Raw genomic sequence first — 19,332 nt, forward strand, 5'->3', positions numbered from 1 at the left:
AGGAATCCCTCCCACTCCCAAGGGATGTTCATCCAGCCTCCGCTTGACCACTTCCAGCAGCCAGGGAGCTTATTACCTCCTCACATGGCAGCCAGTTCCATTCTTGGACAGATGCGTTATTTTAAAATTCTTCCTTATGTTGAAGCAGCTGCTGCCTCTTTGGGACTGAAAGCCACAAAATGCTGGAGCTGGGAAGGAAAACCGATTTTTTTAGGCGCGTGAGCTACCACTCATCCACCCTGCATCCAGGGCAAACATTGATAATTAATCACAGCACTCTTTCTCACTGAGTCAGGAAGTATGCTGCCTTAAAATTGTTTTTAATTAAATTCTTTTTTAAAAATTACAAAAGTAATAAGTATTCACTTGCAACTAGTGAAGTAGTACAAAGTTATATAAAGATAGTGTTAATAATCCCCCTGTTTCTCCAAGATAGTGTTAGCAGCCGAGGGTGTATTCTTCTATACATTTATACACATATAGACATAAATATTCATATATAAGATATATAAGGGGTTTTGTATGTGGCTTTTTTTTTAATTTAAAAAATGGCATTATATTGTACATATTACTATGTAGCTTATGGACACCCCTCCAAGTAGTTACAGATCAAACATTGTATATAGCTTTGTTTTTTTGTTTTCTTGTTTTCTTTTTGAGATGGAATCCCGCTCTGTCACCCAGGCTGGAGTGCAGTGGCATAATCTCGGCTCACTGCAGCCTCCACCTCCCGGGTTCAAGCGTTTCTCCTGCCTCAGCTTCCCAAGTAGCTCGGACTACAGGCGCCCGCCACCACACCCGGCTAATTTTTATATTTTTAGTAGAGATGGAGTTTCGCCATGTTGGCCAGGCTGGTCTCAAACTCCTGACCTCAAGTGATCTGCCTGCCTCAGCCTCCCAAAGTGCTAGAATTATAGGAGTGAGCCACCACGCCTGGCCAGATTAGGCATGTTTTTAATAGATATGTTATATCATACAATGTGGGATCTGCCCCAGTTTATTAATCATTCCCCATTAATGGATATTCCCATTCATTTCTTCAGGATTCTTCTCATCGCAGTGCTCCAGGCAGCCACTACCAATCGATTGGAGTTAGCCTGTGAGGTAAAACCTATTTGTCATGTCTCACCCAGTCCTGCTCCTTATCTTACATTCTAGAGAAGAGAACAGACTAGCTCCGTGATCAAAGTGAATCAGTGGCTTGGGCAGGACTAGAACTGAATTTTCTTGACTTTCAGCATTTCCTATATCCCATGTTGTCACTCCCTTAGAGTCATCTACCCTGCTTTTCTCCTCTAGAGTAAAAGAACAAATATAATTTCTTTTCTGTGTGCTACCTCTTCAGATATTCAAAGTCAGTTATGCCATTCCCCTTGAGTCTTCTCTTCCCCAGAGGAAAATCTCAGTGCCTTCAATTTTTTTTTCTTAAAACAAGGTTTTCAAATCCCTTTACCATCCTATGAGCTGTTCCTTCTATCTTCTTTCCCCCTAGGGCTATAGAAATCCCAAGTGTGGCTTCCACATTCACCTTCTATAGCTATTTATTTATTCAATAAATATATATTGAGCACCTTCTACGTGCCAGGCACTGTTGTAGGCACTGGCTGACTGTATGGCTTGCGTTTTGGTCAGTAGAGAGAAACATAAATAAGATGATACCTGAGAGTGCCAAATTATATAGGAATGAAATAGTGTTAATATAATTGGAGGAGTAACTCCTGAGATTGGATGGTCAGGGAAGCTCTCTCTGAAGAAATGACAGTGAGCTGAGACCTGAATGACAGGAGCCAGCTTCTAGGGGAAGACAATTCCACTAAATAAGAAATAATTTGGTACAAGATGAGGTTGGAGTGGCCACAGGAGTCCTATAGGGCTCGGTAGTTCAAGATAAGATGTTTGGAATTTGTTTAGATTTTTTTCTTTTTTTCTGAGACAGAGTTGCCCTGTCACCCAGGCTGGAGTGCAGTGGCATGATCTCAGCTCACTGCAACCTCCGCCTCCCAGCTTCAAGCGATTATCGTCCCTCAGCCCCCCAAGTCACTGGGATTACAGGCGTGCAGTAGCACGCCCGGCTAATTTTTGTATTTTTAGTAGAGACGGGATTTTGCCACTTTGGCCAGTCTGATCTTGAACTCCTGACCTCAAGTGATCCACCCGCCTTAGCCTCCCAAAGTGCTGGGATTACAGGTGAGAGCCACCATGCTTGACCTTGTTTAGATTTTATTTAAGTGCAATGGGAAGTCATTGGAGAATTTTAGGCCAGGGAGGTGACATCTGATTTCCCCTTTAAAAAAAATTGCTGGACGCTTGTTTAACTTGGAGCAAGGTTTCATTTTCCCTCATACCTTTCCTGCTTCTTACATCCAAAGGGATTGGCAACCAGGCCAGTTCAGTCTGTTTAGGGGTCCCACAGGGGATCTGTGAGGCAAGTCACAGCTATTGCCTAATGCACCCCACAGCCCTCCTCAGCAAGCGCACGGAAGTTCAGAGAGATGTGAGTAGCTCCCTTAGACCTGAGCCCAGTAGGTTCAATGGGTCTTTGTATGAAGTTCTCAGTCCAGGGAACCTTAGTCCTTTGGCAGCCAGAGGGGGATGGAGCTGAATGTGGTTTGAGGATAGAGCCAAGGGCACTGGTTGCAAGAGAGACAGATGGAAGAAATGTTGAGTGGAGATCTGGAGCTCGAGACACTTAGAAAAAGCCTTCGGAGTGGTGTCCAGAAACCAACCACCTGAAAAATAGGTCTGTTGTTTGCCTGGTTGAAATAACTTTTCTTTAGTTCCTGCCTAAGATGGGAATTTGGACACTTTGTAGCTTGTGAGTTTTTGTCTTTTGATCTGTCCCCTTCCCCTCAGGTTGGCATTTTCTTTGCTTCCAGGAGGAGCCTGAGACAAGCTGGCATCTCTGGAAGTCGGGGACTTCCCAACCAGAGAGTTTAGGTTTGGAGCAGCCTTCAGGGGAATTAAGAGGGCAGGGAGCAATTCACCTCAGAATAGAGATGGGTAAAATCTGATAAATCAGAGTTGTGCCTTTTCTGGAGTCAGGGAAGCTGGGTTAGAGAGGGTGAGATTCCGTCAGCCTGTTGGTGATCTTTGAAAAGCCCTTTGTCCATGCCCACACCTGATAGATACCCAGCCAGTTACTAATCAGATGGCTGGCTGCATACCTGAGATCTCCACCAGGGTCACTACCCCACCATCCATCCTCTACCCAGCATTGTGGGTCTAGCTTGAAGTAATTTAAAGAGCCCTTGGAGTCCTATCAGTAGGTTAGGAGTCACACTGTCCAGCTCTCAGAGAAGGTGGCCAGAAACCAGCAAGGTCAGAGATGTGCTGTGCTTGGTCATGTCACCTTGGGCCAGATCGCCATCAATTCATATCTTTTCTCATAATTTGCAGCCTACTATTTCCCACTTCTGAAAAATCTTTCCAATATATTTTCTGTGTTAAATCCGCTTCCTTTGACACTATGACAGCCAGGTGTGAGGGCCAACATCTCCTTGGTCTCTGGGATAGGCATCTAAGTCCCAGTCACACCTTTTCTCTGGATCTGAAGATTTGGGTGAAAGTAGCTTTAATATCTGGTGTTGGCTTCATGTTTCTTCCAGGAGCTCAGCAGAGCAAGTACCCTGAAAGAGAAAGGCATGAGGCCTTCATGCCCCCTCAACCCACACTCACCAGGCAAGTTTCAGCCCCTTCTTTCTGTTTGACCCCTTTGCTTCCTTTTTCAGGAAACTGGAGAGGCGTGGCTGGACCAAGACCTCCCCCCATGTGAGCAGGCTTCCTCCTCCCCCAACAACCGTTGCCACCACGCCCAGAAACGTCCTTAAGCCCTGGCCCTCAGGGGAAAGGTAACAGGAGGCCAGAGCCGGGACCATGTGACGGCGCTGGCCCTCGCCACCGCCGTCCCCCCACCCTGGCCCCAGGCCCGGCACCATGATGTTCCGAGACCAGGTGGGCATCCTCGCTGGCTGGTTCAAAGGCTGGAATGAGTGTGAGCAGACAGTGGCCCTTCTGTCACTTCTGAAACGGGTCACCCGTACCCAGGCCCGCTTCCTGCAGCTCTGCCTGGAGCACTCACTGGCGGACTGCAATGACATCCACCTGCTGGAGTCGGAGGCCAACAGTGCTGGTGAGTCTCCACCCTTAGAGATGGGAGCACAGCAGGAGGGAGACCTGGAACAGATGTCACATGGCTAAGAAGGTCAACCCAACAATGGGACTAAAAAACGTGGGTTCTAGGCTTGGTGGGTGGGGAGTTCCTTACCTTCTAAGTTGTCATCATGGGTCTTCTGGGACTGTGTTGCCATAAATCCTCAGGCATGGTATGGTGGACTTACGGGAGAAGGCAATGCAAACTGGAAACTCCCCATAACAGGAAGATCATGTAGAGTGGTTTATGTGGGCTGCTGAAAGGAACAGACTAAAGTCATTATGAAAGGGGTATAGAAGGTGAGCAGTAATTAATTTCTTAAGCTTCAGGATATCAGGGCTAGGAGGGAATTTGAGAACTCTTCCAAAATTCATGTCATCCTATACTATTCTTTACCCTCAAAGGTAGGTTGGACTTAAAGCATAAGCAGCTTCCAGAAAGTTTTGAATTTAGATACAGTTCATCCTGTCAGTTCCCTAAGTACTTATTAGGCACTCTGTGTCCTGTGAGATTGGCATTGGGATGGGTGAGCCAGGCTTCTCTAAGACCTGTCCCTTAGGCCCCAGTTGTAGACAGGAATCAGGCTAGAATCAGGGGCTACTGCTGAAGCTACTCTAGCTGTCTGGGCCTCCACAGGGCTGGATGGAGAGCTGTTGGCCCCAGTGACAGATGGGAGAGATGGAGGCCAAAGAAGAGGGAGGGTAGTGGATACCCGAAAGCTAGCTGGGAAGGGCATCAAGGGGCTCCATGCAGTTTGTCCAAATTAGTCACCCTAACTCTTTGCACCTTCTTCTTCAGAATAATAGTTCATATTGAGCCTTTACAGCAAGCCAAGTACTGTCTTTACTTGTATATTAACTTTAAAAGCAGTGTTCTTGGCCAGATGCAGTGGCTCACGCCTATAATCCCAGCACTTTAGGAGGCTGAGGTAGGCAGATCACCTGAGGTCGGGAGTTCGAGACCAGCCTGGCTAACGTGGCAAAACCCCGTCTCTATTAAAAGTACAAAAATTAGCTGGGCATGGTGGCAGGTGCCTGTAATCCCAGCTACTCAGGAGGCTGAGGCAAGAGAATCGCTTGAACCCGGGAGGCGGAGGTTGCAGTGAGCCAAAATCGTGCCATTGCACTCCAGCCTGGGCTATGAGAGCGAAACTATCTCAAACAAACAAAAAAAAAAGCAGTGTTCTTACGTGGCTCTCAAGTCAGACTAAGTTTAAATCCCAGTTCTGTTACTTGCCATATAACCAAGTAACTTAACCTCTCTGTGCCTCACTTTCCTGCGCGCCACCACGCCTGGCTAATTTTTGTATGTTTAGTAGAGACGGGGTTTCACCATGTTGGTAAGTCTGGTCTCAAACTCCTGACCTCATGATCTGCCCACCTCAGCCTCCCAAAGTGCTGGGATTACAGGCACCAGCCACCGCACCCAGCCAGTTTCCTCATCTTAAATTCAACATGATATCCTGAGAAGTGTGTAACCTCAGTAAAAAAAGAAAGAAAGAAAAGGAAAGAAAAAAGATGATAATTATATCTACCTTCTAGGGTAGTTGTGAGGATTCAGTGAATTAACACGTGTAGCTTCCTACATGCCTGACATGTAGTAAACAATAACTGTCAGTTGTTAATTGTCAATAATTCACTTAGTCCTCACAACAACCCCATGAGGTAGGTCCTGTCATTAGCCCCATTTTACAAGTCAGGAAACAAGCATGGACTGCTAGGATTGGGTTTTGGGGAGCCACACAGCTGCCTGGCCTCCCTCATCTCCCCAGGCCCACCTGCCTTAGCAACAGTCACCCTTATTTTACTGAGTTTTTGTGTGGAAGTCACAGAAGCAGCATGATTGTAGCGGGAGATGGTTACTCAGGCCAGGGGTCACATCAGCTTAGTTCCTAGTCTGGCAGTAAGTTCTTAGTCCTAGACAAAGAGCAATAAGAACCCAGCTCAGCTGCAGCAGGCTCGGAGCTCAGCCATTTCTCACCCCTGCCACACTCCCCACCACTCTAACACTAAAGGCAGGAGTTCTGTTTGTGGTATGACTCTGCCTTTATAGTGGGGGCTCCTGTGGGGCAGGCCAGTGTCTTACACAGCTTCGTCACACATCCCCACTGCCCCATCCTGAGCAGGCAGTTGGATTACCTCTGGGTGCCACTCTTAGCTGTATATCAGAATCACCAGTAGTACTTAGTAATTTCAGTGTTTTTAGTTTTTGCTTTTGTTTTCAGAACTTGCAGTAAAATCAGATAGTACAAAAGGTGAAAGTGAGGTTTTTCTTCCAGACTTCATGTTCTCATTTCCTTATGTTTTATGAGATAAATTCCCTGCATATATGAATGCATATATATTCTCCTTCCAACTTTGTCATTGTTTTGTCTTAATACATATGGCCAAACATGCATATTAACCAGTTTGTTTTTTTCACTTACCAATATGATTTGAAGGTCATTCCATATTCAGCACATACGTCTGTATCTCGTTAAGTATTTATTTACACCTCACAACAACTCTGTACTCCCCTGTTACTCCCCCATTTTACAGAGGAGACTGTAGGTCTGGAGATATTAAATGACTTGCTGTGGGTCACACAATTGATAAGAGGTAGAGTTCAAATTTGACTTCAAAGTTCTTTAGAGCTCTTGACCAATAGACTCTTCCACATGGTACATGTGGTCTTCATCTTACAAACAGTGATGTAATGAGTACCCTTTAAACATCTCTAGGATGAACTCCTCAGATTCTGCAGAACTGCTAGTTTAAAGGTGTATGCAATTAAAATATTTGTTCTCCAGGCCAGGCGCGGTGGCTCAAGCCTGTAATCCCAGCACTTTGGGAGGCCGAGGCAGGCGGATCACGAGGTCAGGAGATCGAGACCATCCTGGCTAACACGGTGAAACCCCATCTCTACTAAAAATACAAAAAAATTAGCCGGGCGTCGTGGCGGGCACCTGTAGTCCTAGCTACTCGGGAGGCTGAGGCAGGAGAATGGTGTGAACCCGGGAGGCGGAGCTTGCAGTGAGCCAAGATTGTACCACTGCACTCCAGCCTGGGCGACAGAGCAAGACTCCGTCTCAAAAAAAAATAATAAAAAAATAAAATAAAATATTTGTTCTCACCACATTGCCCTTGAAAGACATGCTGCATTTTATACAAATAACCTAAGGCCCGTTCCCAAATGGTTTGCAGTGGGATATTGGTGGTAATGCCTAGCCAGGGTTGAGAAGTGGTGTGAAATGAATTGAATGATGGATGAATATATGAATCAAGGTTTTTATCCATAGCCCCATATCAGATAGTGAGAATAACAAGCTGGTACTTAAATGGGTGGAGAGGAAAGGAAAACTTAGAATGAGGGAAGGCCATGGTGTGTTCCAGAGTCAGCAGGAAGCCTGCCAGGACTGGAGCAAAGCATGACTTGAAAGAGAAGTGATCACAGAGGTAAATTCTGGTAGAGTCTTGAATGCCTGTTTTCTAGTAGACCTGAGGGCTCTAAGACTAAGAAGCGGGTGCCTCCTGTCTCACTTCTACCCTCAAGTAGAACCCCACCTGCCTTATTTGTAAAGGAAGGTGCTACTTTCTGGGCCTGGAGACCTGCCTCAAAGAAGGAGCTGTTCATACTCTTGTTTCTCCTCTGGTTATTATGGCCTTCCCATTCCCTGGTGTTTCTCAAACTTGCATCATCATCAGAATCACTGGGGTTAGGTGACTGTTAAAATCCAGATTTCTGCCCCCCATAGACCTACTAAATCAGAATCCTGAGGGTATGGGCTTGGGAACGAGTACCCAGGTTCTTCTGCTCACCAGGCAGCGTGAGAGGTGATGCCCTGCTGGATGATTCATTTGTTGTGAGACATGAGACACCCAAGAGTTGTAGATCCAGCTCTCCACTAACACCTCTTGTGACCTGGGTCAGTCCTGCCTGACCCTCTCGGGCCTCAGGATCCCCATTTGGACAGTGAGGGGGTTGTTCTGGTACTTTCCAGGTACTTCTTGGGCTCTGAAATAATGTGCCAAAGAAGACAGAGCCACAGCCAAGCATACTACTTTCTTTTGGGAGAGGCCCAGCACATTATTCTAGGGCAAGAGTTCTTAATATTTAGTGGGATGGACCAGTTAGAAAATCTTCCCCTCCTCCCCACCCTCCCCAAAAAGATGCACACCTACTCCACAAACCAACTCTTGAGTTCAGTTGGTTCACTAGTCCCCAGTTAAGAGTTGCCTGGCCGGGCGCCATGGCTCACGCCTGTAATCCCAGCACTTTGGGAGGCCGAGGCAGGCGGATCACGAGGTCAGGAGATTGAGACCATCCTGGCTAAAATGGTGAAACCCCGTCTCTACTAAAAATACAAAAAATTAGCCAGACGTGGTAGTGGGTACCTGTAGTCTCAGCTACTTGGGAGGCTGAGGCAGGAGAATGGTGTGAACCCAGGAGGCGGAGTTTGCAGTGAGCCTAGATTGCGCCACTGTACTCCAGCCTGGGCAATAGAGTGAGACTCCATCTAAAAAAAAAAAGAGTTGCCTGTCTTCCCGGCCGGGCGCGGTGGCTCACACCTGTAATCCCAGCACTTTCGGAGGCCGAGGTGGGCGGATCACGAGGTCAGGAGATCGAGACCATCCTGGCTAACACGGTGAAACCCCATCTCTACTAAAAATACAAAAAAATTAACCGGGCATGGTGGTGGGCGCCTGTAGTCCCAGCTACTCGGGAGGCTGAGGCAGGAGAATGGCGTGAACCCAGGAGGCACAGGAGCTTGCAATGATCCGAGATCGCACCGCTGCACTCCAGCCTGGGCGACAGAGCCAGACTCCGTCTCAAAGAAAAAAAAAAAAAAAGTTGCCTGTCTCCAAGCCCTTCTTTAGCTTGGTCCCTTCAAACCTGGAGAGCTGAACAGTGAGGTAGATCCCCTGCTTTTTTGTGGGTTGTATCTCCATGTCCCACTGAACCAACCTTACTACTTCCTCCAGTTCTCCAGGGAGACCTTGGGTGTGGGTCAGAGCTGCCCAGTTGTCTGCTTCCTGCTCAGATAGATCAGGTAGCACAGAGCTGACCTAGGTGAATATGTCCCTAGCTTTGTGTTAGAATCCCCCAGGGCCTTTCTAAAAATAATGTGAAGCCCAGGTCCTATCCCTGGAGATTTAAAGCTCCCTGGTTGACTCTTGGGTGCACCCAGTGGAGAACCACTTGTCTTGATGCTGACGCTGATTTGGGGTAGGCCTGGGAAGCTGGTGAGGATACTGTTGTGTGACCTACTAGAAGTGAGGAGTCGGGGCTTATAGCTGTGGAAAGCCTGGCCTAGGTCATCGCTTCCTCTGAGGCAGCTGGGAAGGTATAGGGAAGTCCTCCAGCACAGGCAGCCAGCATCAGTTTCATGGAAGTAGGACATGAGGCGCAACACCTAGAAACAGAAAAGCAATGTTCCAAGGGTCTCTGGAACAGGGAAGAAGAGGTCCCAGGTTGCCCTTTGTTGTAATCCCTGTTTGTTCTCCAGGTGCTGTCTTCCCTGCCTCTTTGGAGCTAGAACAATAACCCTGGTCCTCTCCTTTCCTCTGATGCTGACTTGGACCAGAAGACTGTTCCTATGGACAGGAGGAAGGAGACTAGGGGGGTCAGGGGAGCTGAATTCCACTTCCCTCCATTGTCCTGTAGCTTCCTGGGAGACATTTCCTGCGTTTTCTTCCCACCTCCTATTCTGAGTCAGTCCCCATATCTAGCAGGTTTAAACTCCTCCCTCTCTGGCTCATTCAGTCTGGGTGGGGAAACTGAGGTCAGGAGGGGCAATGGCAAGTGAGTCATCAGAGCTCAGCCCTGTCCTCCACCCTCCACTTTCAGGCTCTGCTTGACAGTTCATCAAACAAAAATGTGAGCCCCCTGCCCTCCCCTGTGTCCATGTGAGCTGGGGTGAGGCAGAGAAGGTCATGTTTAGAGCCAAACCGTAGCCCCTCTGACTGGTGCCTGAGGCTACTCCAATTGTTGTACCAGGCCAGTACATAAAAATGGGTTTGCTCTTAGAGCAGTCTCGTTTGGTGCCTGTAATTTGCCAGGACCCAGGGTCATAACCTACTTAGCTCTAGTCACCTGGCCAGCTCTGCCCTGCTGCCACTATAGCCAAGGAGGACATTTATACGCACAGCATTCCCCAACCTCTCCATGTTTGCAGAGTCCAGGTTTGCAGCTTGGTGAGAAGCAGCCGTTGGTGTCTTGGCATTCCCCAGCCCCTTCCCCCATCCGCCCACCTCCAGAATTTCATCATTGCTTGTTGTACTTCTAGCTCCAAGGAATCAGAGATGTGTCTGTTTTTGGTAAATAACTGTATGAAATTCCCCACCCCTGTCGGGAATCTTAAGGGGAAGGCCCAGATGTGCTTTTGTACATGAACTGTTCCCACCAGCCCTGAAACAGCACGGGCTCTAGATTCAACCAGGAGCAACAACAATAATAGTTAAAATGTTCTTGAGCACTTACCACATGCCAGACGCTTTGCATGATTGTCTCATTGACTCTTTACAACAATCCTGTGAGGTAGAGGCCTTACAGTCCCCATTTACAGAAGAGACCAAGGATCAGAGAGGTTAAAGGACTGGCCCACAATGATATTGAGTTAGGTCATGGAGGCAGAGCTAGATTTTGAATCCAGCAAGTATGCCTGTTGAACTTGTGCTCTTACTTAGTATACTCTGCTAGGACCTGAGACAGAGTACACCACTACCTTCCAGGGGACCATCTGGGTTCAATTGTGCAGGTATTCGTTGGGCCTCTGCTGTGCCTCCACTCTGGGCCAGGCTTTTTCTGATCTGGGCAGGAAACTAGAAGTTCCATCCCCACCCATTATTTACAGCCCCAGCTGGGCTCACCCCAAGGGGCCTGAGGCTGCACAAATTACTTGGGCCAGTTCCAGTGCTCACTGATGCTTCTCAGTCATGGGAGGCCCGCCCTCCCCACCACCACCACACAGACACATGAACACACATTTCCCCAGAATCAGCTTCCATTTGTCCAAAACCACTCTCCCCTTTCTCGGCAGCAGAACAAGGTCCTGCATTGAGCCCAACCCTTGGGGCTGTTCTGTCATGTCCCCTGGCAGTACCAGAGAAGCTGTGTCCCTTAGCCCTGGGGTCCTGGCAGTACTCTGGAGTGGGGAAAGGACTAGACAAGGCTTCTCTCTGTCCCAGATGCCTCTGGCTACGCTGCAAGGCCTAAACAACAGCGATTGAGAATGTCAGGGTAGGGCTGGAGGGGCAGGCTGACTCGACTACTGGAGAAGAGAGGAAAACACCCGTCACTGAGCCACAGACTGAATGTTTACTATGAGTACACTCTGTCAGATGCTTTACATGCATCATCTCCCTACATCTTCTCAGCAGCTTTATAATCCTTACTTTACAGAGGAGGAAGCATACTGCCCAGGCCACTGTATGTTTTTGACTGGGGTGCATATCCTTGACTTATTTTTATTTTTATTTATTTTCATTCTTGACTTTCTGTCCCTAATGGGAATCACTGTCTTTCTTCTTTCTCATCAAGAACTGAAAACTACAGGACTAAGTTATCAAACAGGGGTACCACAGAGTTCTTATCGTTTGATCCAGTGCCAGGTGGAGTTGGGAGGGCAGGAAAGACAAAAGTTCTGTGACTTCAGTGAGGCCTGTTCTGCCTTGGAAAATGATCTTTAGATGTGGAGATGGCCTGAAGGACAGCTTCATAATCTTGGCAGTCGGTTCAAGTGAAGACAGACAAGGGAATGAGGTTTCCTAGCTTTGAGTGGCAGATGCTGAAGGGGATCTGGAAATCCAGGGAAGAAGAGAGACTTGGGATTGGAGAGATACAAGGTTGTGGGTAAAAAGTTCCCCCCTGGCTGGGCGCAGTGGCTCACGCCTGGAATCCCAGCACTTTGGGAGGCTGAGGCAAGTGGATCACGAGGTCAGGAGATCGAGACCATCCTGGCTAACACGGTGAAACCCCATCTCTACTAAAAATACAAAAAAAAATAAATTAGCCGGGTGTGGTGGCGGGCGCGTGTAGTCCCAGCTACTCAGGAGGCTGAGGCAGGAGAATGGTGTGAACCCAGGAGGCAGAGCTTGCAGTGAGCCGAGATCGTGCCACCGCACTCCAGCCTGGGTGACAGAGCGAGACTCCATCTCAAAAAAAAAAAAAAAGTTCCTCCCTGCTGGACACCATGGCTCACACCTGCAATCCCAGCACTTTGGGAGGCCGAGGCAGGTGGATCACCTGAGTTTAGAAGCTTGATACTAGCCTGGCCAATATGGCAAAAGCCTGTCTCTACTCAAAATATAAAAATTAGCCAGGTGTGGTGGCGTGTGCCTGTAATCCCAGCTACTGGTGGGGGCTGAGGCAGGAGAATTGCTTGAATCCAGGAGGTAGAGGTTGCAGTGAACCGAGATCATGCCACTGCACTCCAACTTGAACAACAGAGCAAGCCTCCATGTCAAAAAAAAAATGGAGGCACACAGAGCCTGGATTCAGATCTCAGCTGTGTCGCTTAACGGGCTCTGTCACTTAGGGTGTGTGACCTCACCTTCCCAAATCTGTTTTCTCACCTGCAAGATGAGCACACCAAAACAGGATTAAAACAGGGATGAAAAGCAATCATATTTTTAGCATAGTGTCTGGCACATAGTAAATGCTCAATAAACAGTATCCTTCATTCTGAATGAAAGTGCCATACGTTATTGCTATTGTCAGTAGTAGCAACAGCAATAGTGGTATTGGTTCTACTATTAATTTTAACCAATGCTGTAGACATAGTATGAGTTGATGACTTTGAATGAATGGATTTAACAGGTGTTCCCTTGGCTGGGCACAGTGGCTCATGCCTGTAATCTTAGCACTTTGGGAGGCTGAGGTGGGCAAATCATTTGAGAGCAGGAATTTGAGACTAGCTTGGCCAACATAGTGAAAAAAGTAACAGGCAGGACACGGTGGCTAATGCCTATAATCCCAGCACTTTGGGAGGAAAGGTGGGCGGATCACCTGAGGTCAGGAGTTCCAGACCAGTCTGGGCAACATGGTTAAACGCCCCCTCCACTAAAAATATAAAAATTAGCCAGGTGTCATGGTATGTGCCTGTAATCGCAGCTACTCAGGAGACTGAGGCAGGAGAATCGCTTGAACCCCGGAGGCAGAGGTTCCAGTGAGCCGAGATCGTGCCACTGCACTCCAGCCTGGGCAACAAAGTGAGACTCCGTCAAAAAAAAAATAGCCAGGCATGGTGGTGCACGCCTGTAATCCCAGCTACTTGGGAGGCCGAGGCAGGAGAATCACTTGAACCCGGAGGCGGAGGTTGCAGTGAGCTGAGATCACTGCACTCCAGCCTGGGCGATAGAGCGAGACTCCATCTCAGAAAAATAGAAAACAAAAACTAACAAACAGGTGTTCTCTCTTGGAAGCTTAGAGCAGAGAGCCCCAGGCCAAGAAAATGCACAGTCTTTATAGCCAGGAGTTAGGAACTGTGTGAGATTCATTTTCCTAAGGCTACAAACTTAAGCAGAATTAGGAGTGTATGTGAATTCTAGGCCACAGAGTTCTAAGGGGATCATTAAGAGAAATAGGGCTACAGAAAGGGCATTTCTGAGTTTGTATGCAAGGCCAGGGGTCCATCCTTCAGTGTGGGCAGAGGAGACCAGAAGTCCATGGAACTTTTTTTTTTTAAGTCAATCCTGAAGCATGCTAGATGTCCTTGGAATCGTAAAGGCCTAAGGAACTTGGGTTGAAAGACCCTCAGATGTCTAGGTTTCCAAGACTTTCCTTATAGGTGCTTATTCCTAGCCTCTTGGTTTCCTGGGCCCAGAGATTTGGCTTGTGCCTTTAGAATCTCTGTGTGTATTTGAAAGGAGGGAGACACAGTGAGATATAATAACCACAATACTAGTAAAAGCAGCTAGTGTTTACTGAGGACTTACTCTATGCTGTGGCCTCACATAATTCATAGCAGCCATGCCAGGTAGGAATGATTCTGGGTTCCACTTTACAGATAGAGAAAATAGAGCTCAGTGAAGTGATCACACTTGCCCAGAGTCACATGGCCAGTAAGTGGTGGTAAAGGGACATATGCCACATCTCTGCCTATTCCTTTTCATCACCCACTCCTTTGGGGTCCTAGCTCTGTCTGGTTAGAGCCAGCAACTTTGCCCATTTCCAAGACCTCACCATTAGCACATCTCTCAGAACTCTTTCGTGAGATATTTGTAAGTCATCACCTTGGCTACTGATGTGAGCTCAGTTGCCCAAGGGTGAGAGCGTAGTTGGCCTCAGACCTAAATCTTTGTCTCTTTTCCCAAGTATTGGTATTTTTTGTCCCTCTCCTTGTCCTGTCAGCATTATCTCCATCTTCCACCCTGTTTAGCTAGTTACAGAAGTGCTAATGAGGTTTTTTTTTTCTTTTTCTTTTTCTTTTTTTTTTAAGACGGAGTCTCACTTTGCCCCCAGGCTGGAGTGCAGTGACGCGATCTCGGCTCACTGCAACCTCCACCTCCCGAGTTCAAGTGATTCTCCTGCCTCAGCCTCCCAAGTAGCTGGAATTACAGGCATCCACCACCATGCCCGGTTAATTTTTGTATTTTTAGTAGAGACAGGCTTTCACCATGTCGGCCAGGCTGGTCTCCGGCTCCTGACCTCAGGTGATCCACCTGCCTCAGCCTCCCAGAGTGCCGGGATTACAGGCGTGAGCCACCACGCCCAGTGCTAATAAGGTCTTTGAGGGGGAGAGTCAGACTTGTAACAGTTCCTACCCAAGCCTTCTTTGATGTGGCCAGCCTGGGGCTATATTCTTAGGGACCTCCCTTGTGGGTTGAAAGGGGAAACGTGAGGCCGGGCGCAGTGGCTCACGCCTGTAATCCCAGCACTTTGGGAGGCTGAGGCGGGTGGATCACAAGGTCAGGAGATCGAGACCATCTTGGCTAATGTGGTGAAACCCTGTCTCTACTAAAAATACAAAAAATAAGCTGGGCGTGGTGGTGGGCGCCTATAGTCCCAGCTACTCGGGAGGCTGAGGCAGTAGAATGGCGTGAACTCAGAAGGTGGAGCTTGCAGTGAGCCGAGATCGCGCCACTGCACTCCAGCCTGGGCGACAGAGCAAGACTCCGCCTCAAAAAAAAAGAAAAGGGAAACCTGGCTTATCTCCACAGGGTAGACTCAGGTCCTCACACAGTGGGATAGAAAGGAGAGGTCAAGATGAGCATGACATGGAACAGCCAGGGAATGCTTCCTGGAGGAAGGCAGTAAGTTAGGCCATCTACAAAAGAGAATTTGTATAGGAGGAAGGAGGTTGTTGCAGGCCAAAACCTTGAATCTCAGCCAAGGTGTGGAGCTTGGATAAATACATACTGTGGAGAGAACCCCAAGGAAGATGGGGAGATATCCTGAGCTGAGTCTTTATCTGGAGGAATGGGAGATGGAGGGTGCCCTGGAAATGAAGGTGATGTTAGGCTAGGAGTTCTTGGACTTGAGTCTGTTGGTGCTTGCTGGTTGCCATTATAAACTCCTGGTCAGAAACATGACATCCTGTTGTGATTTAGGAAGATAAATGCATCTGGATGTATGGGATCGATTGGAAGGGGAGAATCTAGAAGCAGAGAGACCAGTTAAAAAACAATAGCAAGCATTTATTATGTCGCCAAACCACTTTGTGTTCTTTGCTAGCTCATTGAATCTCAAAGCAACACTGTGAATTGGGTACTGTAATTATCTCCAAAATTTCGCAGATAATTTAGTGCTCAGTGAGGTTCAAGGTAGCTTACCAAGATCTAGCTAGTAAGCTGGGGTGTCTAGACCATCTGATTCCAGAGCCCAAGCTTTTAACTACCATATACCACTGCCTTCTCCATTCAGGAAGGAGACTGCTTTTTGGCAGGGGAAATGGCATAGAGGCCATGAAGAATGGAGGAAGGAGTCATGGAGATAAAGCATGAGAGCAGGCCTGGGGACAGGAGTTGTTCAGATTCCAGAGTAGCAAGTTTGGCTGATTGGGAGGCACTGCAGGTTTCTGAGAACAGGAGTGATAGAACAAAGAAAAATTACTCTATACCAGCTGTGGTGGGCACATGACTGTAGTACCAGCTACTTGGGAGGCTGAGGCAAGAGGATTGCCTGAGTCCAGGAGTTCTGCGCTATAGTGTGCTATGCTGATTGGCTGTCTGCACTAAGTGTGGCCCCAATATGGTGACCTCCTAGGAGTGGGGGACCACCAGGTTGCCTAAGGAGGGGTGAACTGGCCCAGTTTGGAAATGGAGCAGGTCAAAACTCCCGTGCTGATCAATAGTGGGATTGCACTTGTGAATAGCCACTGCACTGCAGCCTGGGCAACATAGTGAGACCCCATCTCTTAAAAAAAAAAAAAGAGAAAAATTACTCCAGAGGCAGGGTCAGTGTGTTTGATCTCACCTATATGAGGGATAAGTTTGGGAGTTATGAAAAGAAAATCGTTATGAAAAGGAGATTGGAGCTGAGGGAATAGGCCATAGGCAGTGCTCTCAGGTGAATAGGAGTACCCCACCCTGGCTCTCCTGACATTTCTTCTTATCCCTTCTGTAGCCATCGTCAGCCAGTGGCAGCAGGAGTCCAAAGAGAAGGTGGTGTCCCTCCTTCTGTCCCACCTTCCCCTGCTTCAGCCAGGCAACACAGAGGCCAAGTCGGAGTACATGAGGCTATTGCAGAAAGTGCTGGCCTACTCAATCGAGAGCAATGCTTTCATCGAGGAGAGTCGCCAGCTGCTTTCCTATGCCCTCATCCACCCAGCCACCACACTGGAGGACCGCAACGCACTGGCCCTCTGGCTGAGCCACCTGGAAGAGCGGTTGGCTAGTGGTTTCCGCTCCCGGCCAGAGCCCTCCTACCATTCACGCCAAGGCTCAGATGAGTGGGGGGGCCCTGCAGAGCTAGGCCCTGGGGAGGCAGGGCCAGGCTGGCAGGACAAGCCACCCCGGGAAAATGGACACGTGCCCTTCCACCCATCCAGCTCAGTGCCGCCAGCCATCAACAGTATTGGGAGCAATGCAAACACAGGTAAGTGGCGGGGGTGTCCCAGAAGGCCATGCCTACTTGAAAAAGGTTGGACTAGGCTCAGTGAGAGCTCCCTCGCTCTGTGGCATTAGACAAGTCACATAAGCTGTAGGCCTCAACTTTATGAGGCAATGCAGAGGCTGTGAACTGGCTTTCCCAGAGCTGAATCTGACCTACAGACATGTCTTATTGAACCCATACTTTGGTTTGGTTTTATTTTGTTGTGTTGGGTTTTTAAATAAATGTGAGTGGTACAAAGAATCAAGAATTTTTCCCTAAAAATGAGATTTCCAGCCTTTCTTGAGAAGTCAAAAGATCTAGCAACTCAACAAGATCTGTTTTCCTAGTGGCAGCAATAATATAGAGCTTAATGTTGAGCATGCCCTTTAGACCCTGCACAAGTGCCCCAGTCTGCCTCTGCTCCCACCAACCCCCCTTTGGGCATTTCTGATATATACCTGGCCTCTAAGGGCATCAGGCTATGACGCTTGATGGAGGTGTGCATACCATCATCTGAGATCCCTTCCAGTTCAGACAACATTATGGATTTTATGTATCTGGCCTCACTTTACAGCTTTGTTTCTGAGAACACTGTCTGTATAAGACAAAACTCATGCTGCAAGGTGTTTGTAATAGTAGGTAGCATTTTTCAGCATTGACTATGCTAGGTACTCTTTTATAGACACTTTTCAGGTGTGATCTCAGTCCGCATCACAACCATATCATTAGCCCTATTCAACAGATGAGGACACCGGGACTCAGAGGTGAAGTGATGTGTTCAAAGTCACACGTAGAACAAGTGGTGGAACAGACCCAACCAGTCTGATGCCAGAGCCTGCCTCTGACCACTACACTGTCCTGCCAACTAAGCAGGTTTGAAAGAGCTCTCTTAGTAAAAGCCCTACAGGCGGGAGTGAGCAGGAGTTGTTGGTATCCCAGTGACTTTTTGAAATGTACAGGATAAGGGAGGGTGGATTTTCCAAGCCATGGTAAGGCAGCATGACCTGACCCAGGGTGAGGGAGAGGGTTCATGATGTAAACCTCAGAGTAGCTAGTCACCTTCAGCAGGCACTGGTTTAAAGCAAGACAAGAGAGAGTGACAGTGAAATGTCACATGTGTCAGTGGGTGGGGGTAACCTCGGGTCCCTAATGCCCCGCTGTCTGGTACCTGGTGCTCATCAGTTATTCCTTGAGCCTGTTTTTCCCCCAGTTAGTGTGGCTATTCTGGTCCATCTGCCTCCCTCCCAGTTGCTGGTGAGAACCTGGGAAGATAGAGGGATAGAAGGGCAGTTTCAGGAAACTTAGCAACCTGAGGTGTCTTGGACCTCATTTTCCAGTCATGGAGCATCACAGTTCCAGGATGGGAGGATGTATTAATAATGATCATTCTAGGCAAAAAATATTGAGTGCTAGTCCGGGCATGGAGGCTCACGCCTGTAATCCCAGCACTTTGGGAGGCCGAGGCAGGCAGATCACCTGAGGTCAGGAGTTCGAGACCAGCCTGACCAACATGGTGAAACCTCATCTCTACTAAAAATATAAAAATTAGCTGGGTATGGTGGTGCGTGCCTATAATTCCAGTTACTCGGGGGGCTGAGGCAGGAGGGTCGCTTGAACCCAGGAGGCGGAGGTGGCAGTGAGCCGAGATCTTGCCATTGCATTCCAGCCAGGGCGACAGAGCAAGACCCCATCTCAAAAAAAAAAAAAAAACAAAAAAAAACACATCGAGTGCTTAGTCTTTACTAGGAGCTATTCTAAGAACTTTATACATATAAACTCAAGGTTTAAAGCCAGGCATTCTGACTATAGACCTCATACTCTGAACTACTATGCTACACTACTTCCACCAAAAAGTACCTCTCCTGGAGATGCTCATCCCTCACCAAGGGGAGGGGTCACCCAGGCAGGGTGCCTATAAATTTCTTTGTCTTCATACCTTTTGTGCTCCCCATCATGGGGACCCCAGCAGCCATTAAAGGATGAAGATTGAACAATGTTGATAGGGGTTTGGACCAAAAGAGGAAAAGGAATTGGGCATTCCAAGTAGAAGGCACAGCATGAAATAAGCACGGGGTGGATAATTAGAGGGGACAGTATACAGACAGATCTGGCTGGGGTGGATTTGAATGAGTAATAACAGTAGCAGAGACTTGTGCTTACCGTGTGCCTAT

At 48.0% G+C, this 19,332-nt stretch overlaps 1 protein-coding gene across 15 annotated transcripts in view; it reads left to right on the forward strand.

Annotated features, from left to right (window-relative positions):
• SAMD4B (sterile alpha motif domain containing 4B) overlaps nt 1-19,332 on the forward strand; it is a 43,264-nt gene that overhangs the window by 10,552 nt on the left and 13,380 nt on the right. For 8 of the 15 annotated variants that reach the window (XM_016935911.3, XM_054673436.2, XM_054673437.2 and 5 more), the window contains 3 exons: nt 1,044-1,104; nt 3,729-4,129; nt 16,694-17,164. In XM_016935911.3, coding sequence (XP_016791400.1) covers nt 3,934-4,129; nt 16,694-17,164 — 667 coding nt within the window. In that variant the 5' untranslated portion in view covers nt 1,044-1,104; nt 3,729-3,933. Of the gene's footprint in view, nt 1-1,043; nt 1,105-2,091; nt 2,188-3,728; nt 4,130-16,693; nt 17,165-19,332 lie in introns of all 15 variants that reach the window. The other 7 variants (XM_063801661.1, XM_063801660.1, XM_063801664.1 and 4 more) reach the window with 2 other exon arrangements.

This window comes from Pan troglodytes, chromosome 20, assembly GCF_028858775.2.
Source record: "Pan troglodytes isolate AG18354 chromosome 20, NHGRI_mPanTro3-v2.0_pri, whole genome shotgun sequence".
NCBI lineage: Eukaryota > Metazoa > Chordata > Mammalia > Primates > Hominidae > Pan > Pan troglodytes.